Source organism: Enhydra lutris, unplaced genomic scaffold (genome assembly GCF_002288905.1).
Source record: "Enhydra lutris kenyoni isolate GAN:26980312 unplaced genomic scaffold, ASM228890v2 scaffoldscaffold42, whole genome shotgun sequence".
NCBI classification, from domain to species: domain Eukaryota; kingdom Metazoa; phylum Chordata; class Mammalia; order Carnivora; family Mustelidae; genus Enhydra; species Enhydra lutris.
In genome coordinates, this window is record NW_019154126.1 from 462,377 (window position 1) to 482,246 (window position 19,870).

General features: G+C 37.6%; 1 protein-coding gene across 1 annotated transcript in view; it reads right to left on the minus strand.

Annotated features, from left to right (window-relative positions):
* LOC111155597 (G protein-coupled receptor 158) overlaps positions 1-19,870 on the minus strand; it is a 413,796-nt gene that overhangs the window by 370,074 nt on the left and 23,852 nt on the right. Inside the window, exon 2 of the mRNA XM_022515856.1 lies at positions 11,916-12,021. Coding sequence (XP_022371564.1) covers positions 11,916-12,021 — 106 coding nt within the window. The remainder of the gene's footprint in view (positions 1-11,915; positions 12,022-19,870) is intronic.

The following is a 19,870-nucleotide window of genomic DNA, read 5'->3' on the forward strand; positions in this document are numbered from 1 at the left end:
ATGATATTAACATTAATAACTAATAATAAAACAAAACAATTATAATAATATACTTTAATGAAAGTTATGTGAATAGGTCTCTCTCTTTCTCACATATGTTATTGTATTCCATTCACCCTTCTTCTTATGATGATGTGAGACGGTAAAATGTCGATGTGAGGGGATGAAGTGAGGTGAGTGACCTAAACATTGGGGCGTACTGTCAGGCTGCCACTCACCTTCTGACAACAGGTCAGAAGGAAGACCATCTGCTTCTAGACCACAGCTGAATACAGGAAACTGAAAGTGAAACTGCAGATAAGGGGGGACAGCTGTACTACCTCTCTATAGTTTCAATCCCTGACCTACCATTTTCTGGTTTTATGACCTTAGTTAAGTTACTTAAAGCTATTTTAAGTCTTAGTTTCCTCACCTAGAAAATAAGAACAAGCATACCTAGTTCACAGCATAATTATTAAGTAAATGTCTTATTATCATTAAATAATTATTTTCTTATACAGAAACAAAAAAACAAACTTGTATCAACAGGACATTTCCTTTTTGGGGATCTCACAGACTTTTCAACCTTGGGCTAAAGAAAACTTAGTTAACCAGCAAGTATGAACAAAAGTGACTGTACCTACAGCACTCGTGAGTAAGATCTTGTAAGAGTTTCATCTTTTTTTTTAGAAAAACATTTTATGTAGTGCATAAAGTTCATAAACCAGAAACCTATAAATCAAGACTTAATGGTTTATCTCAGATAAATAGGTAAATGATGTAGATAGAGGGACAGGTATAGACAGATCTATCTGAGAGTCCATTCACCTTGAATAGACAGTAGCACTGCCCTTTGTACATTATAATTCATAGACTTCAGAGGTCCCAACCTTAGGTCAACAGGTTCAAGGTTGATGATATAATCCAATAACATGGCATTATACAAAAGAGTGTTATTCAGGAGCAGATAACCAAAGATCACGACCCTGTCACAGCTGAAAAAAAAAACAGCTTTATCTCCTACTCTAAGGTATCTGATTCCTTCATAAGTAAAGGAAGCAAATTAGCTTAAAGAAAAATTAATGACACTCCCCTGTACTGCCTCCTTTCTGCTCAGATTGTCCTGGATCAACAATCCAATGTTAGCTAAACATCTTTTGGCTTTTCCTTCTCACTTCATTCAAAATTATTAGTCCCGAATCACCATGCCCAAAGTGCTTAATGAGTAATTGGAAATCGAATCCTATAAGCCAGCTCAGGTGAAGGTGGCAATGATGAATAGTAGTTTGCTCTACCTTTCTCACAGAGAAAAATCAGAAAATCTCGGGTTTGGGAAATCTCAGCCACAACCACAGGCAGTGTGAGTGTTCAGGGCATTATCAATGCAAGGAAAATCAGAGTTTTTAGATGGAAGCAGCTTTTAGTGTCTTCCTTTACAATATACTCGGAGTATAAAACCTTAGGGCTACAGACAAGCTTAAGAGGCATCAAGTCCAACTATACAGTTATGCTGCATGAAATTTTCATGAGCCCTGCAAAATTTTGTCAAGTGGTACCTTTCACTGTTGAAAATACTAAAGCCTATAGCATTCTCATCAAGGGGTCATCTTGGCCCTGTGTGATTAAACTCCAACATTCATATTTATAATTTCATATTTTAAAATATATGTATTTCAATATTTTTAAAATTTCTGTGATTTTCTTTTTTTCTCTTTTTCAAGATTTTATTTATTTGACAGAGAGAGAGACAGCAAGAGAGGGAATACAAGCAGGGGGAGTGGGAGAGGGAGAAGCAGGCTCCCCGCCAAGCAGGGAGCCATCAATCCCAGGGGACCACGATTTGAGCCTAAGGCAGATGCCTAACAACAAAGCCACCCAGGCACCCCTATATATTCTCAATTTTTGAACGACTCTGATTGTTAAAACATTCCACTTACACTGAGCTAAACAGAGCCTTCTGTTGTTCCTACTGGCTTACTGGTAAGTCACAGCCTAGCCCCTGGCTCCTTTCAGAAAAAAAACATAGTCACATAATAGCTACTTTCATGTTTGAAAACAGTTGTCAGATCATTCTCCTCCCTGGAAAAACATCTTTAATTTCTGTGAGTCTTCAAAAAACAATGTTTCAAAGCCCTTACTAGTACTATCACTCAATTTCTATATTCCTCGTCACACTGTTCGAGGTGTTTTCTGTTAAGTTTAGAATCCAGTGAGATGTGAACCTCTCGACATCTCAAGAAAGACCTACAACTAAGACTGGCTTTTGCTCTTGCTGTTGCACAGCCAAACCATATTACGGACCCATACTGAACTTTCAACTGTTCTCTCAAATATTATTGTTTGCATGTGCTACAAATAAACCATTTTATTCTTTCTGTGTTTGAAAAGATAGATTTTTGTGCTCGTATTCAGGATCTTTCCTTTGTTCCTATTAACTTTCATTGATAGAGATGTCCATTTCCCCAACTCAGCAAAATCCTTCTAGTCTCTGATTTTTAACTTCTGATGTATTTGTTATTCTTATTCGCCACCTATATTATTTTGCAAAGAACTGATGAACTTTCTGACCAGCACAAGGCCCTACAACAAACTGCTACAAGATTCACTGTTAACATCAGTCCATTTAATCACTTCCTATGTATAGCTTTAGACTTAAAACACAAATCCAAAGCCTAAGCTTAATTCCTCTTTTCAGTGTGAGAGATGCGACATTTTTACAGTTGTTACTTAATGCAATGCCTCTATACCATGTCTAAAGCGACACCAACACAGGACAATATCCCATCATCTCAGCTACCCAATTCCCAAAATTAAATGTGCTTTGGAATCTAAAACTCCCCGTACATGCTCACTCCTAAACCAAAGTAGATTTATCCCATTATATGTTTCCTAGAAAATAACAGGAAATATAAGATAGTCATATAAAAAAAAAAAATGTGCTCTGGGATGCCTGGGTGGCTAAGTCGGTTAGGCATCCAATTCTTGATTTCCGCTCAGGTCATGATCTCAGGGCTGTGGCGCAGAGCCCACTTTGGTCTCCGTGCTCAGCAAGGAGTCAGCTTGAGATTCTCTCTCCCTCTCTCCCTCTGCCCCTCCCCCTGCTAACTCATATGCATGCTCTCTCTCTCTCTCTCTCTCCCCCGCTCTCGAAAATAAATAAATTTCAAAAAAATATGTTCTGGAATCAAACAAATCTGACCTCTAATTCCAATTCTGCCCATTACTAACTGATTACAGGCAAGTTATTTAACCTCTCTAGGCCTACCAGTCTCATCGGTCAAATGGGGATTATAAAATTAATGCACATAAAACATGTGGAACAAAGCATGTAGAACAATTCTTGACCCAAAGCAAGTGCTACTAAGTAGTTACACCCATTATTGGTATTAATATTAAAAAGAAGCTTTATTTTTAAGATTTTGATAAAATATCTTGAGTTGAAACAACAGAAAAGTGAAACCCATCCATTAGTCTTTACTGTGGATTTATCCACTTCCAACTGTAACCCTTGATTTGGGGAGATTGTTTGCATTGACAATCCTCCCTGTGAGCCAAAAATGAAAAAGTAGCCTCTGAATATAACAATGAATCTGCCACCTTCTAATAGATCCTCTTGGGATTCTTCAAATTGACTGTCTCCATCCTCCTCTCCCCAGCTCCATAAACTTCTACATAGAGGTACCAGGAACAATGAAAATATAGATTTTTTTTTCCCTTGAGACTGCATGTGCCCTCTCCCTTTCAGTCTACCCACCTACTACAAATAATGAGCTACCTTATGCAAATCACTCTGCACATAATTCCCATAGTTACAAATTTTACTTCTTAAAATTAAAAGGAATTATTTGGGGGGTAGGAAAGGAATAAATGAAACAAGGTGGGATCAGGAGGGAGACAAACCATAAGAGACTCTTAATCTCGCAAAAGAAACTGAGGGTTGCCAGGGGGAAGAGGGGAAGGGAGAGGGTGGTTGAGTTATGGACATTGGGGAAGGTATGTGCTATGGTGAGTGCTGTGAAGTGTAAACCTGGCGATTCACAGACCTGTACCCCTGGGGCTAATAATACATTATATGTTAATAAAAAAATTTTAAATTTTTTTTAACAATTAAAAGGAATTGTTTTCAGGGGGAAAGAAGTTTGGCTGCTTCATACTAGTTTTCTACTTGTCTACTAATACATTCCAAAAAGACTTTCTTGCATAATATCACTTCTCTCTATCCCAAAATTCTTATTATTCCTGAAACCATCCTGGAGGACTTCATTACTTTCCTTACTATAGATTATAGATATCATAGATATCATTCCATGTCAACAAATGAAGAATGATGTTTTAAATAGTATTGTGTTTTTTGCCTACATCATAACTTATTTAACCAATTCGTATTATTATACATTTAAGGTATTTCTAAATTTTTATTATAACAAATAATACTGTAATAAGTAATCCAGTACATATACACTTAGGCCAGTTTTTTAATATTTCCTTATAAAGCTTATTCAAAGTAGAAGTGAAAGAAAAAGAACAGATGGGACAAAGAAGAATGCAATTCTTTTTTTTCTTTTTTTTTTAAGATTTTATTTATTTATTTGACAGAGAGAGAGAAAGTGAGAGAGGAAACACAAGCAGGGGCAGAGGGAGAGGGAGAAGCAGGTTTCCTGCTGAGCAGGGAGCCCGATGTGGGGCTGGATCCCAGGACCCTGGGATCATGACCTGAGGCAAAGGCAGGCACTTGACAACTGAGCCACCTAGGTGCCCCAAGAATGTAATTCTTAATGGTGATACATTTTTACCATATTTCCAGAAAGTCTGAGAAAAATCTGCATCCCTATCAATAATTCATGAGAATGTCTATTTTGCAAAAACCTCACCAACACTGAGCATTATAATTTTTTTTTTTACTGTTTGCCAATTCAATAGGTAAATTCTTGCACTTCTGAAAGATGTGCAAAGACTTGTCTTTGAGGATAGGGATTATTCATTCCTGTGTCTCAAAAATTAATGTATGGTATTTTAGTCACTTAGCAAAGTTAGTATTTAGAAAAGTTAAAGTCAATTGACATATTTTTAAGCTCCCTGGTTCCCTCTAGAATGGAATGATTTCTTTTAAATTATGGATTTCCTCTGTCTTGGTCACCACAGTGTATCTCAAGACACTAAAACAGTGCTTGGCATATAGCAGTTGCTAATAAATATACATTGAATGAATGAAAACAATGAATCTGAATTAATCTATTGGAAAATGTGTCCCATGTAAAAGAAAACATCTGCCTTGTTAATTATAATAATAAGTATCCATAAGAATAATTGTTCAGCAAACTTTTAAAGTGGGCCTCAAACAGAGAAACCCAGGATACTTATTTAGAGGTGAACAGACTAAAGTCAGAACTGGGCAGCATGAGGCAATGCTCGAAATAGCAGTCCAAGACTTGACCAGAACCTAACATACAAACCAGCTTTCAGCTAGGCATAAGGGAAAAATGTACAGTATTCCAATAGTGGTTTTAGATTTTCCTATCAGTGAGTGATTCCCTTATCCCCTTGTCCCTCTTCATCTCTGTCCCTGTCCCTTCCCTGCCCCTCTCTTTCCCCCAACCACAAGATGGCGGTGGCCACTGCTGAACTCTTGGCCAAGGTGCTGAAAACATCTTTCTGTAACTGAGAAAGTCAGATTTCCCTTAAGGGACTTTTTAGGTACCCTGGTACTCTTATTTGGGAATAGTAACCCTACTTTGGGAACAATTCCAGAATATCTAGTCCAAATAACTCTCAGGAGCATACTGAAAAGCTCTGGAAAATACGATCAGTTTCTAATAATTTAAGAAAAAAGGACTGTGTAACAAAATCAAACAAGTTAGGGCTTTATGAACTTCAGAAACAAATGGGAATCCATGTAGTAGTGGTATGGCCTTTTTTTGTTAAACTAGTAAAGCAAGGATACTTGACTAGATCAGGGACTATTTAGCCCAGGAGAAAGAAGACTTCGAAGCAGACTGACAGCAATCTTCAAATATCTGAATGAATGACTACTAGCAAGAAAAAAAATCTTAACTCTATTTTTGGGCAATTCCAATGGGAGAAATCAAAAGCAATGGCTGTATGTTAGAGGGAGGCCATCTAGCAAGAGTGGGTTGTCTCCATTAATTCAACAAATGTGTCAGGTACTGCAAAGCACCAATGAACACCTGATCTTTGCCCTATATTCTAGCAGGAGAGTATGAGTTCACATTAACCACATTTTGTATTAGTCATGAAGGGAGAAAGAAGTTTTCCTACAAATACAGAATAAATTTAAATATCTAAAAGATTTCCAGTATTTACGTTTCTCCATTTACTGAAAGATTTTTACAGTTTTCAGGGTAAAATAATGGCATTAAAAATCTGCAAGTTTCTTAATATTTATTTTCTTTTTTTTTTTAAAGATTTTATTTATTCATTTGAGAAAAAGACAGAGAGAGAGAATGAGCAGGGGGAGAGGCAGAGGGAGAGGGAAATGGAGGCTCCCCACTGAGCCAGGAGCCAGAGATGGGGCTCGATCCCAGGACCCCTGGATCATGACCTGAGCCAAAGGCAGACATTTAACCATCTGAGCCACCCAGGCGTCCCTCTCAACATTTATTTTCAATTGAGATAATACAGTAGATTGTAAGAATGCCTGCATAAGCCAAAATTCATTTCAAGTTTGTCCTTAAACATCCCTTAGTAGATTTGAAAGCAGTGTTACTATAAGAGGAAATTGAGATTTGAAAGGTTTCAATAATCTATGTGTTTCTACTATACTGTAAGTCAGACCGTAGTCTAAAACACAGATGCCCACTACACTGTTCAATACGGTAGCCTTGGTTACATGTGGCTACTATTCATTTGAAACCAGGCTAGGAAGGACCTGAATTCTTCATTTTGCTTAATTTGAACTGCTTAACATTTCAAGAGCCATCATGTGGCTAGTTACCATTGTAGCAGCAGACTTCTAGAGACAGGTGAACAATAATATTTGTAAAGCAGAACCTTTCTAGAGAAAAGATTAAAGAGAAAAGAAATGATTGGTGAGATTGCAGCCATAAAATGAGAACTAACATATAGCTGTTTCTATGCAATTTCACTCAGTCAAATTGAATTCGGTAAGAGATTTCTGGAAAAGCACTTTAAACCCTATTGCAATGAAATTAGTAAGCTACACTCTGTATATAGGACAGCTTCCAAAAGAGAGTGATTAACTCCTTCTGCTTTCCTTAGATTTTTGCATTAAATTTCTTTTCTTGCATACTAAATGACACCTTTTCCTACATTTTTAACTTTCTAAAAATATATCTTTAGAGCTTAATTAACTTAGATCCAATGGGGTAGTAAAGAGTTACAAGTGGGTTCCCACCTAGTAGTAAAAAACAGAGATATCCGAAAACTATCTTAGAACTATATAAAATCCCTGGCTGAGCTGACAACACAATCACTCAGGTGACTCTAGGAAGAACAGTACAATGATAAACTCAAGCAGTAGTCTCCAAAGCAGAGGACCAAAGAGGTTAATTGGCATACAAAAAGAAAATAGAACTTCTATTTATATTTAACATCTTTTATTTAAAAAATGAGAAATCAAGCTTTACTAATTTAAGACTTGGAGAGACATCAATGCTCTTACTCAGTCCACATGTCATAAGACCATAACACTGGTAAGTCACTTGAGGTATCCTGAAGGAAAACTAGGAGTTCCCAGGTACCAATATCATCAGTGGTTAACTGGTTCCTTCATTTACTCTCAAATTTCAATGTGTTACCATTTAAGTGGATTTACAGAGTATATTATTTCATACTGTAAAATATTTACAATTCTTCGAAACGACATGGTGTGTGACCTGGAAAACCTTTTCCCACACAAAGATTTTCCGATTATCTCAAAGGGAACTCCTTGTTTCTAAACTCAAAGACTAGTTATGCATGACTCTTTAAAAAAAAAGAAAATGCCCCAAATTTGCTGACCTGCTCTGTGATGACAAGTGGTTGTCAGTAGTGCCTGTGCAGCAGGTATTTTCAAAAGTACATCTAGGCTGTTCCTTCAAAGTAAAAGTGACAGTCTAACTATCCAATAGAAAGCCACCTGAAGTGAGCATTTTGAAAATGCATATTTGGAAATGTTTTCAGCGTTATGCGGTTTTCGTTGCCAGAAACTATAAATACTCATTAACCATATAGTTTAAAGTTGGAAATAAAATTTCTTAATCTGTTTAAAATATTCCTCACAAAAGCGTGAGTGGACTTTTTAACCTATTCCCTTTAAAATATTAAAATTCCCAGCTTTCCCAATAGTTTGTAAGGACCAACTGACATCAGGTTAGATGAAAGACTGCCAGCTGAATTTTACAAAAACCTGTACAAAACTGAAGAATGAACCCTGCCTTTAGCAAACGTAGTCAACAAATTATTTCTTCAATTCGGAATGACACATCCTTGTGAGGCATATTTTTAACCATGACAGACATTAAAACAAAGTATAAAAATAAACTGAACTTAGAGACCTATAATCATTGCATTACTATTAAACTAAGATTTTAAAAAATGATGAAGCATAATTGTCAATCAGTTAATTTATTGTTATCATTAAAGATATAATATTTATAATACACAATATACATTAAAATATTATTTATCTTTATCTCAACCTAAGTGTTTAATGAATATATAGAATATATAAATATAAGAAAAAACTCATATTTTCTAGATTAAAAATACACATATACTATGGATGGATACTTAGAGCATTTTTACTAGTAGAATATAATCAAAAAATGTCAAGGTCACTGTCCTACTTTAAACAGTGATTTTTAAAAAATCCTTATAATGGAAACAAAGCAAAAGAAAACCTTTAAAACAAAAATGAATATCAATTTATTTTAGCGTTTTTTAATAAGCTATTCTGTCAGAAAGGATTTGGTGTACTCAGCACAAACAATGATATGAAAATAGGCCAAGAATTATTTAAATGAATACTGACAACATGATCAAGTCCCTGTTGCACTGATCCGGACCACTTACAAAAACAGCCAGAACTATCCTACAGTCCAGTTCAGGATGCTGGTTCAGATCCTGTTTTACTTTGCCCTTCAAAAAATACTAAGTGGCTTCCTAGTTCCTGTAAGGACCCAAACTCACTGAGAAATTATTTTCTTCACAAATCATTCCATGCCCTTCTAAAATATTCCTGAGGCTTTTGTCATCGGTCACATGCCACTTACCTATTTCCAACATCAGACTCATTGTTCTGGTTTACAATACCCTGAAGGCTAAAAACTTAACACACCAGAAACATTTTAAAAGTGAAAAGTTTGCCTCAATAGAACTAAAATGTGTGACTTCCACTAGCGTTTGTAAGAGAAGCGTATTAAACATTGGCAAGATAAAACCCACAATAAATATGATGAGTATCTCTGTTTCTAACGATATGGATATTCATCAAGATAGGCTCTTACACCCTACAAATGTCACGTTAACGACTTCCCAACATAAGCCAGTTTACACAGGGATCCTTGGGGTCCATAACAGAAAATATGTGACTGGAGGGCCAGTGAGATAAGAAATACCCAGGTGATTTTTCTGTTTTCCCAAGCACCAAAAAAGTCAAGAGAAGCCAATTCCTCATCTCCAACTCACATCGGTACAGGGAAGGTCTGAAAGACCACTACTAGTCCCTTGACTGAGGATGTGGTATGGAATTATTGCAGATGCCTAGAATGACCAGCACCAACTACAGGAGCTTAAGGAAGCCCAGCAAAACAGTGTGAAGAGCTCCATGGCAGTCCTGTATGAGTCGGACTACCCACCAAGGGCCTCTGGGGCCCAAGCCAGGACACCTATGTCTCCCACTCCCAATTCTAGCACCTGGCAAGGGAAGGGAGTGGAGAGATGCAGAGTCTAAGTCAAAATCTGCATTTTGTACATTCACTGTTTATTGATGTTATTTTTGATCACTGATCCCCTTTTGACAACATTTTTAAATGAGATTCATTGAACTGTCAGTCTTGTAGAATACATTTTCTCAGTTTTTCCTATAGGAATCTAATAAATATAATGCTCATATACACAATGCAAAATGTTACATATTTCAATGTAATCCTTCTTAGCCAGAACAGAGGACAACATTTTATCTTGAAATAATTTAGTGTATTTCAAAGCTTTAAAAAGACACAACACCCAGAAAATTAATCCTGGTACAATGAAAATAAATCACTCAGAAAGATAAAGAGATTCTTGCAATATAACCGTCTAGTCAAATAGATGTGTTGTAAGAAAAACAAATAAACAAACAAACAAATACACCAAGATTATTAGAGGCAAGCAGCAACTGTAACAAACTGAAAAGTGAATCCCGCCTTGCTTGTAGAAAGCCTGCCTATTCCAACCACCCAGGAGCACCAGTGAAACAAGGCTATACAGAAATAGTTACACTACAACACCCCTGCAGAAAAAATTCCACCCTGGCTAAAAGACAAACTTAAATGGTTATATGCTATTGGCATAGAGATAATAATCAGGCTAAAGATGTTCACTAGACCAGTGATTGAAATTCGTATCTTTAGAAATGCCAGAATCACCCAAAGGGAAGTGGAAACTCAGGAAAGTTCAAAATCAAAAGAACAAAGAGTGAAAGGAAGCAAAAAGAGGACCTTGAACTTCTATGAATTGACAAAACCAAAACATTTCACTTACATAATCTGAGTCCCAATTTGGGGGTGGGGGTAGTGAAGGAAATGAGGGCTGTGTTGAGGGTTGGTTTGTGGAGATGTACAGAAATGTGGGAGGGGATATGGGGATGTGTAGGACTGTATAGGGGGCACTAAGGAAGTGAGTGTTACAGGGATATTTGTAGGGATGTGTGATGGCTTTAGAGAGATGTAGGGAGTCATGAGGTTTTCTAAAGGTTTTAGGGGGTAGGAAGGTTGAAGAATATTGTGGTAGAGCACTATGTATTGAATCATTATATTGTACACCTGAAACTAATGTAACACTGTCTATTAACTCTGCTGGAAGAAAAATAAAATAACAACAAATAACAAATAAAGAGCATCATATTAGATAGAAAAAATATACTATATAAAACCACCTTTTGCAAGAACAAAAAATTAAAATTGAAGATTTAAATTACTATATTTATGGCAATCTCCCCTGTATTTTAAATAAATTAAGCTGACTTTCCTCACAAATCCATGGACTCAAAGTTGGGACAGTTCAAGTATTTATTTAGGATCAGAAGATTTATTGTACAGTTGTTTCACAGCGTTTTGGGACCTGAGAGATAGATTATTGAAAATGAAATCAGGATGTCATCACATTTCTTCTTTCAAACTACAAAAGACAAGTAACAGTCTTATTTCCAGAAGTATGATCTCTTTGACTATTTTTTTAAACCAATCAGAGTCCCATGAAATCAAGCACAGATAAGAGATTAAAATTGGAAAAACATACACAAATACACATATTTCTTATCCTGGTCCCTGAATAGTTTTCTTTTGTTCTTAAATTTGCCCTGCCTTACTTTATCACTTTTCTAACAGACGGCAGCATGTCTGAATGTACAGCATCAGTGTTTCAACAAGCATTATACTGCATAAAAATATGCATAATCTGGTTGACCCCTCCTGGGTTTCTCACTTCATGGTTATTTTAATTTCTAGCCCATTTTGAAGAATAGGGTCAGCCTTTGACTAATGCAAACTTTGGACATATTTTAAGTTTCAGCTTTCTCTTAGTCCCCAAATGAACAGTTATTGTGCACAAAATTTTCTACCCCTTTCAGTTCATTTAGCAACAATTCAGAACTGCATGAGACTTCTCTTTCCCAGTAAGCTGCATCTTGTTTACTTACCCATGTAAATACAATATAATTCTCAAATTATACATTTCTGAGCTTCTGATTTCAGAGGATTTTATCTTCAGGTTCTTACCTCTGAATTGTTAAGGTGACATTTGTGAGTTCCTGAAAACCAGCCATCACTTGAACATTGGTCAATGTCCACTTTCTGAAGATTTATGTCAACTTTCATAACACCCCTTAAAAACAGAGAAAGATAAGAGCAAATTAATCCGAGCCCTTATAATTTCTAATTCTGTATCCCATCCCAGAAATTAGACAAATCAACATCAAGAGTGCACTAAAAATGTTCACATTGCCCACTTATATTCAACTAAAGTGTACCAAGTGAAGATAGGGACACGATACAACAGAATCAGCAAGTATTAGTTTTACTTAAGTCCCTGTATTGTTCACTGTCTTCAGCTCCCTGCATAATGCGTGGCACATAGAGGTGCTCAATAAATATTTGTGGATTGAGTAAACTCCAGTTAGTATTGCTCTGGACATGGTAGAAAAGTCGACTCTAAAATAACACCTGCTCCCAGTACCTCTTCTCAAAGCAAAGCCCTCACCTCCTTTCTTTCTTTTCCTAGTTCCCAGTGTGGGACAAGGGATGGGGGAGGGCGAGGGGCTGGATAGCATCTTTCCTCTGATCTTCTATTACAATGACTTTAAACAGGGCTTTGCAAGGGAATCAAAAGCAAAAATGAACTTTTGGGACTTCATAAGATAAAGAGCTTCTGTACAGCAGAGGAACCAGTCCATAAAACTAAGAGGCAACCCACAGAATGGAAGAAGATATTTGCAAATGACATTACAGATAAAAGGCTAGTATCCAAGATGTATAAAGAACTTCTCAAACTCAACACCCGAAAAACAAATAATGAAGTCAAAAAATGGGCAGAAGACATGAACAGACATTTCTCCAAAGAAGACACACAAATAGCTAACAGGTACATGAAGAAAATGTTCAACATCATTAGCCAGCCATCAGGGAAATACAAATCAAAACCACAATGAGATACCACCTTATACCAGTTAGAATGGCCAAAATTAACAAGGCAGGAAACAACATGTGTTGGAGAGGATGTGGAGAAAGGGGAACCCTCTTACACTGTTGGTGGGAATGCAAGCTGGTGCAGCCACTCTGGAAAATAATATGGAGGCTCTTCAAAAAGTTAAAACTAGAGCTACTCTATGACCCAGCAATTGCACTACTGGGTATTTACCCCAAAGATACAGATGTAGTGAAAAGAAGGGGCACATGCACCCCAATGTTCATAACAGCAATGTCCAATAGCCAAACTGTGGAAAGAGCCGAGATGCCCTTCAACAGATGAATGGATAAAGAAGATGTGGTTCACATATATGATGGAATATTATTATTCAGCCATCAGAAAGGATGAATACCCACCATTTGCACTGACATGGATGGGACTGGAGGGGATTATGCTAAGTGATATAAGTCAAGCAGAGAGTGTCAATTATCACATGGTCTCACTCATATGTGGAACATAAGGAATAGCACAGAGGACATTAGGAGAAGGAAGGGAAAACTGAAGGGAGGTAAGTCAGAGGGGGAGATGAGCCATAAGAGACTATGGACTCCAGGAAACAATCTGAGAGTTTCACAGGGGAGGGGAGCGGGGGGATGGAGTTGCCCGGTTATAGGTATTAAGGAGAGAATGTGTTGTAATGAGCACTGGGTGTTATACACAAATAATGAATCATGGAACACTACATTAAAAACATGATGAGCTGTATGGTGACTAACATAACATAATTCAAACAAACAAACAAAAAACCAGCACTTTAGGTCTCCCAGTATTCCACACCAGAGATTTGCACCGTCTACAGAAGTGCTGATTAGCATTTTTCTTCTCTTAAATCTGGAAACAAAAACACTGCATTTCACTTAGCCATTTGAGAAAAATCACTAAGAAAGAGAACTCACAAATTCAGAGCCAAAAGCAAAACTGCAAAGAAAGCTCCAGTTTTATCTCAGATTTCTCCATTTTCTCCAACCAATCTTCCAACAATATCCTAAGATCCCTCTCTTCTGTATTTCAGCACCATGAGCACTACCAGCAGCAGAAACATCTTTCCTACAGTGAACTTTCATAGCTGTACATCATTAAAGTAAATATTCTGTGTCCTGGGGCCTAAAGCTCAAAGCTTTGTAATGTCATTTTTCACAAACTTGAGTAAAGTATAAAACCTCATTAAAATCCATTAAAATAAAAACACCTTTTTAAGGTCTCCTGTTCCTAATTTAAACTACTTTCATTATGTATTATTAAATATGTACAAATATAAAGTTAGGTTCAAATTCTTCATATTACACTTCTTGTAGCTATAAAAAAACACCCACAAAATCACAAAGTAAGTACAAACAAAACTATCAAGTCAACAAAATTTAAATTTAATATATTAATTTAAAACACCAATGATGGGGCGCCTGGGTGGCTCAGTGGGTTAAGCCTCTGCCTTCGGCTTAGGTCATGATCTCAGGGTCCTGGGATCGAATCCCGCATCGGGCTCTCTGCTCAGCAGAGAACCTGCTTCCTCCTCTATCTCTCTCTCTGCCTGCCTCTCTGCCTGATTGTGATCTCTCTCTCTGAAATAAATAAATAAAATTAAAAAAAATTTTTTTTAAATAAAAATAAAAATAAAACACCAATGATTATGCTTTACGAAGCTGAACACCTCTCAGAACAGGAATATGGTACAGACTATAGCCAGCCTATTTTACTACATGCTATGACTCATTTCTCTCTTTTCTTTTTTTAAACTACTGTGAATTCTTCTGACAGAGTAGCTTACTGTCATTTGAGCTTCACTTAAGGTGAATAAGTCTTTTACATTTTTAAAGGATGCCTCTGAGTTTTTCTTATTAACCTGCCACAAAATACTACACTAAGTAGTGGTAACATGCTCAAAAGAGACACAAAACAGAGACACCAAAATCTCCTGTTAATATTTGGTTTCCAGATAGCCCAGAATATGTGTAAGTTAAATTGTCAGAGGACCACTGGAACGAAATCCTAAAAATGATCATAGAAAACTCACAAATCCTTCATTATTTATTTTTTATTTGCAAACTACTATTATTCTTGGCCATAATTCTATAAAACAAGTGCCTGTTCATGTGATAAATAAATGAATTCCCAGGTAACCTAATGCCTTAATGAATTTCACTTCCTTGCTCTTTCAACAAATACTTCTTATCTAGTATGAGCATACCACTATAAGAGATACAACGAAGGTGAACAGCATAGGCCCAAATATAAAAATATTGGAACGTTTAATGAGAAAAGATGGTAAATTGTGGGAAATTTGGGAAGCTATCATTTAGGGTATAGCCGATATTCCATAAACATTTGTTCATTTTTTGGCTGTCTTTACTAGCAGGCCTTTGAACTATGTCCCACATAGGTCACACCAATCATGCAAGCCCACTCTAGGCTACTTCATGCTCTTTGAAAAATAACATACTCATTTGTTTTTCATTCATTCAGTAAGTGTATATTGAGTTAAGCACTCAGTTTTGGGCCAAAACTGTTCTTGGCCTTTGAAACACAATAGTAAGCAGAAAAAAAAGTTCCTGCCTCCATGGGGCTTAACTCTGGTGTGGGACAAATAATAAATGACAGCTATAACAAGTAAGTGAATTATGCTATATATTACAAAGTAACAAGTGCAATGGTGGGGAAAAAAAAACTTCAAGCAGGTGAGGGGAATGGGATTTGTTTGTTTGCTTGTTTTTTAAAGAGTGGACAGATTTCTAACTCAACCAATGACTCAGGCTCATATCACACTCTAAGTTACCAGCCATCTTCAATAACACAATATTCCCCACTGGGCTGTTACTGTCCACCAAATTTCGGTGTTCTGCCATGAATGGCTTATTGAGAATGTTTCTGTAAGTAATAAACTAATAAAACTATATATTTGTATTTGTTCCACATCTGTTAGTAAGAGCGAGGTCAAGTTTCCCTCACCTATCCTGCTACACTGAACGAATTCAGTCACAAGAGAGTGCACATGTTCCGCCTTGCTCCGGGACATGAGCCACGTTGGGGTTCCCGGAGGCTACAATTAACTCTGGCCCCTTTCCTGGGGGAACTGGCTTAAGAAAAAGATATCTTAATCACTGAGAATTTTCCCTCTTGATTCTTGGTTCCTACATAAGAACCAAAAGTCACATCAGACCTTAAGCTCAGTTCGAAGCTTTCCGGTCTTTGTGCAAAACCACCAAAGGTAATGAGTCGTGAGTTTACCAGCTGGGAAATCCGCGCTGACTCATCTTCATTAGCATCGTTGCCTCGGTGCCTGGAGACCTACAAAGCCCTTGGGGAGGTGCGGGTGACTTCCGGAGGGGAAAGAGGAAGTTTGCGGGGTTAAGTGGGAAGAGAACGCTCTCTCTGCGGAGGAAGGTATCCTGCTGAAAACCACACAGAGGCGAAACCACTCACGAGACACCCCTCCGCGGACAGAGGTTGGGCAGGGCTACGAGCCTCGCAGCGCTTGCGCAGAGCGTCCCCTGAGCGCGTGCCTCTGGGGGCGGAAGTGCTTCTCGCACATCCTGTGAGCCGGCGCTGCTGGGAAGCTCTGGGGGTGTGTAAGTGGCTGCGGTTTCCTGGGCTGAGGACTGGAAAGCGAGGGCCAAAAAAGCCTGGTAAGTGGCCTCCAGAGAAGAAAATATTAGCAAGTTATATCCCCCAACACCTGGATGCTTAGCTGATCTGCAGACATGCATTTTTGTGTCCTTGTCTGACACCTGAAATGCAACAAGCCCACAATGGGATTCATCCTCCACCCAAATTTTCAGTTCCCCTAATGTTCTTTGTCTGTGATTGCGCCTCCGTCCTTCCAGTTATCCAAGGCGATAACCTGTTGTGAAACCAACCCCCAACTCAAAACAAGTGCCACCTTCCCTCGATCGTACTCCCTGGATCCTCCTTGTATCGTAACCTTTCCCCTCCATTTTTACTATTACTGCCTTGGTTCAGGTCTTCATCTCTCGCAAGGCTAAAAAAATTTTTACAATCATTTACTGATTGAGTCGTTTCTCAGATTGCTCCAGGAAGATCTTGTTCCTGAAGTGTATATGATTTAAGGTCCTTCTCTAAGAAACAGACACAAAATCATGAATACACATATTACAATATGACCTTTGGCCTTATATCTTTGCCTTTTAACTGCAGTGTGGATAGTAAGATCATTACCAGAAGCTATTTCTATGCCAGTAGTACAAACTACTTTAATATATATTACTGGGGTGCCTGGGTGGCACAGTACCTTAAGCATTCCACTCTTGGTTTCCAGACAGGTCACGATCTCAAGGTCCTGGGTTGTAGCCCCTGCTTGTCTCAGCTCAGCAGGGAGTCTGCTTGAGAATCTCTCTCCCTTTCCCTTTGCCCCTCCTGCCCCTGCTATCTGTCTGTCTCCCTCCCTCTCAAATAAATAGATAAGTCATATATATATATACACATATACATATATACATATGTATATGTGTATATATATATATATATATATTACTAAATAATGCTGAACTTTCCCTTAGGTGGTTTCCAAAATACCATAGCCTAGGAAAAATGTATTAGAAGCAAGTTAAGTAGAAAGAGACCATTGCAGTTAAAATATCCTCCTTTTTCAAATTTTACAGAAAAACATATGACCACAAAACTCATTCCTAGTGTTCATTCTAGGACTTTAGAAGGTTTCCGTGAAAGCCAAGGGCATTGGAGCTTAAGCATCACACTCTGCTGTCTATGTAATCTTTGAAATATGTCCATCTGATCCTAATGATTTCCAGCTTAAAGTCAGTATTTCCCTCTGTCCTAAAGAATAAAATCCAAGCTCTTTGGTATAACGTTGTATCATAACCCTCCTACTACTGACATCAGCAACCACTCTTCTGCACACATTCTTTGTTCCAAACAATTCACAATTACATGTGGTGTTCTTAAAAACTTAGGCTATCTCAGAAAACCATTCTTTTATACATTTCTTTATACCTGAAGTCCCTTTCCCTAAACTGTGCTTTAACAATCATAGCTCCTCCCCGACTTTCTGAAGCCTTTCATAAACTCTGATTTAGAAGCTACTTCCCTATTCTTACCATAATATGCTATACTTACCTTCTTTATACTTTAATGATCTGTTTTCCCCACCAGACTAAAATTTCCATAGCTCAAGTCTTTGTAATACTTCTAGCTCCTGTGTGCGTGTGTGTACACACCATATCTTCTTTATCCACTCATTAGTCAGTGGACATTTGCGCTCTTTCCATAATTTGGCTCTTGTTGATAATGCTGCTATAACATTAGAGTGCATAATCAGGGGGAGTGGCAGGGAGAGGGAAAAGCAGTTTCGCTGCTGAGCAAGGAGCCTGATGTGGGACTTGATCCCAGAACCCTGGGATCATGACCTGAGCTGAAGGTGGATAGATGCCTGACCAACTGAACCACCCAGGTGTCCCAAGATCTGTAGTTTAACAGTGTTGCACTAACATTACTTTCTTAGTTTTGATAGTTTTACCATGGTTACATAAGATTTTAATGTTACTGGAAGTTGAGTAAATGGTATGTGGGAACTTTCTCTACTATTTTTGCTAATCTTCTTAAAATCTAAAATTATTTCAAAATAGTTAGAACTTCTCAGTTGTAAAAACAGCTAAAGTTCTTTGAAAAGATGAATGAGACTCAAGTATTAAAAAATACACAAATAAAAGAAAATAGGCAAATAAATATAGTGAAAAAATACAAAGGAATGCTCTAAAAAACAGTATTATGATTAATGATTCTCTAATAAACTTTTAAAAACTAGAGTTAATGAAAAAAGTATAAATTGTTAGAAAATATAAAATGGCAAACTTGCCCAGGAAGGAATATAAAACTTGAACAGGACAATAAGTATAAAAAAAATTAAATCATTCACTTGCCAGAAAAGCTTCAGGCTTACATGTTTTATCTACGAATTCTACCAAACTTTTAAGAAATAGTTCTTATATTTTTACAAACTTTTAAAATAAAAATATAACAAAAACAATGCAGTTTATGTGATTTTGATTCCAAACCACATGAGAACAATACCTAAAAAAAATTGTAGCCCCCTTTTAACTACACGTAGATCCAAGAATCCTAAGGGAAATATTGGCTAAATAAAATGTTAAAATATCTTAAAATAATTATAAATCATGATCCACTAGAGTATATCTTAAGAATGAAAGGAGGTTTTAATGTGAGAAAATCTATCAACAAGGGAAAATGGTTGCTGAGTAGGAGGACCACAAGCTTGTCTCATCCCGTGAATATAACTAACCATTTTAAATCATCCTCATATCCCAGAGATTGACCTGAAGACTAGCAGAGCAAACTCTACAACTAAAGGTTGAAAAGAGGTCACATGGAAGAAGATAGAAAGTGTGGATACAGGTTTTGGGAGAGAAGCAGATTATGGCTGCTGTAGTAGGGACGGAGTGGTATTAGAGAAGAGTGAGAGACACGCTAGCACATAGCGAGTGATGGGAAAGTAAAATCCCAAGGCAGTTGGCTCGGAAGGTGAGAGGGCCCAAATTTCATGACTTCTTGCCACCAGTAAGGCATAAAGCCTGGAGTTATAAAAGTCATTGGGCTTGGCTATGATAGAGCCCCAAGGGCACTGAACTGTTCTTGGAGAGAAGGCAGGCAAACAACCTATGGGCACACATCATAGAAACAATAATCTGAAAAGCTCCTGGGGCACATAATGGGGATGTTATTGGCCCATATCAGAGCACATACTAGAGAGTGTTCGTGGACAGAACCCCTTCAAGAACAAAGGAAGTGGCTAGTGCCATTTTTCTCCCCTGCTCCTCTGCATAAGCACAGGGCCAACTGTGGGAACTAGTACAGCTCTGACACCCACTACCTAAACTGCTTACACCAAACCCCACCACACCATGCTCCAGTGAAACTACCCTTCCCAGTCATGTCTCAGTCCCATTATAGTGGATTCCCCCACCCCTAACCCCACCCCCACAGAAGACCAGCCCAAGCC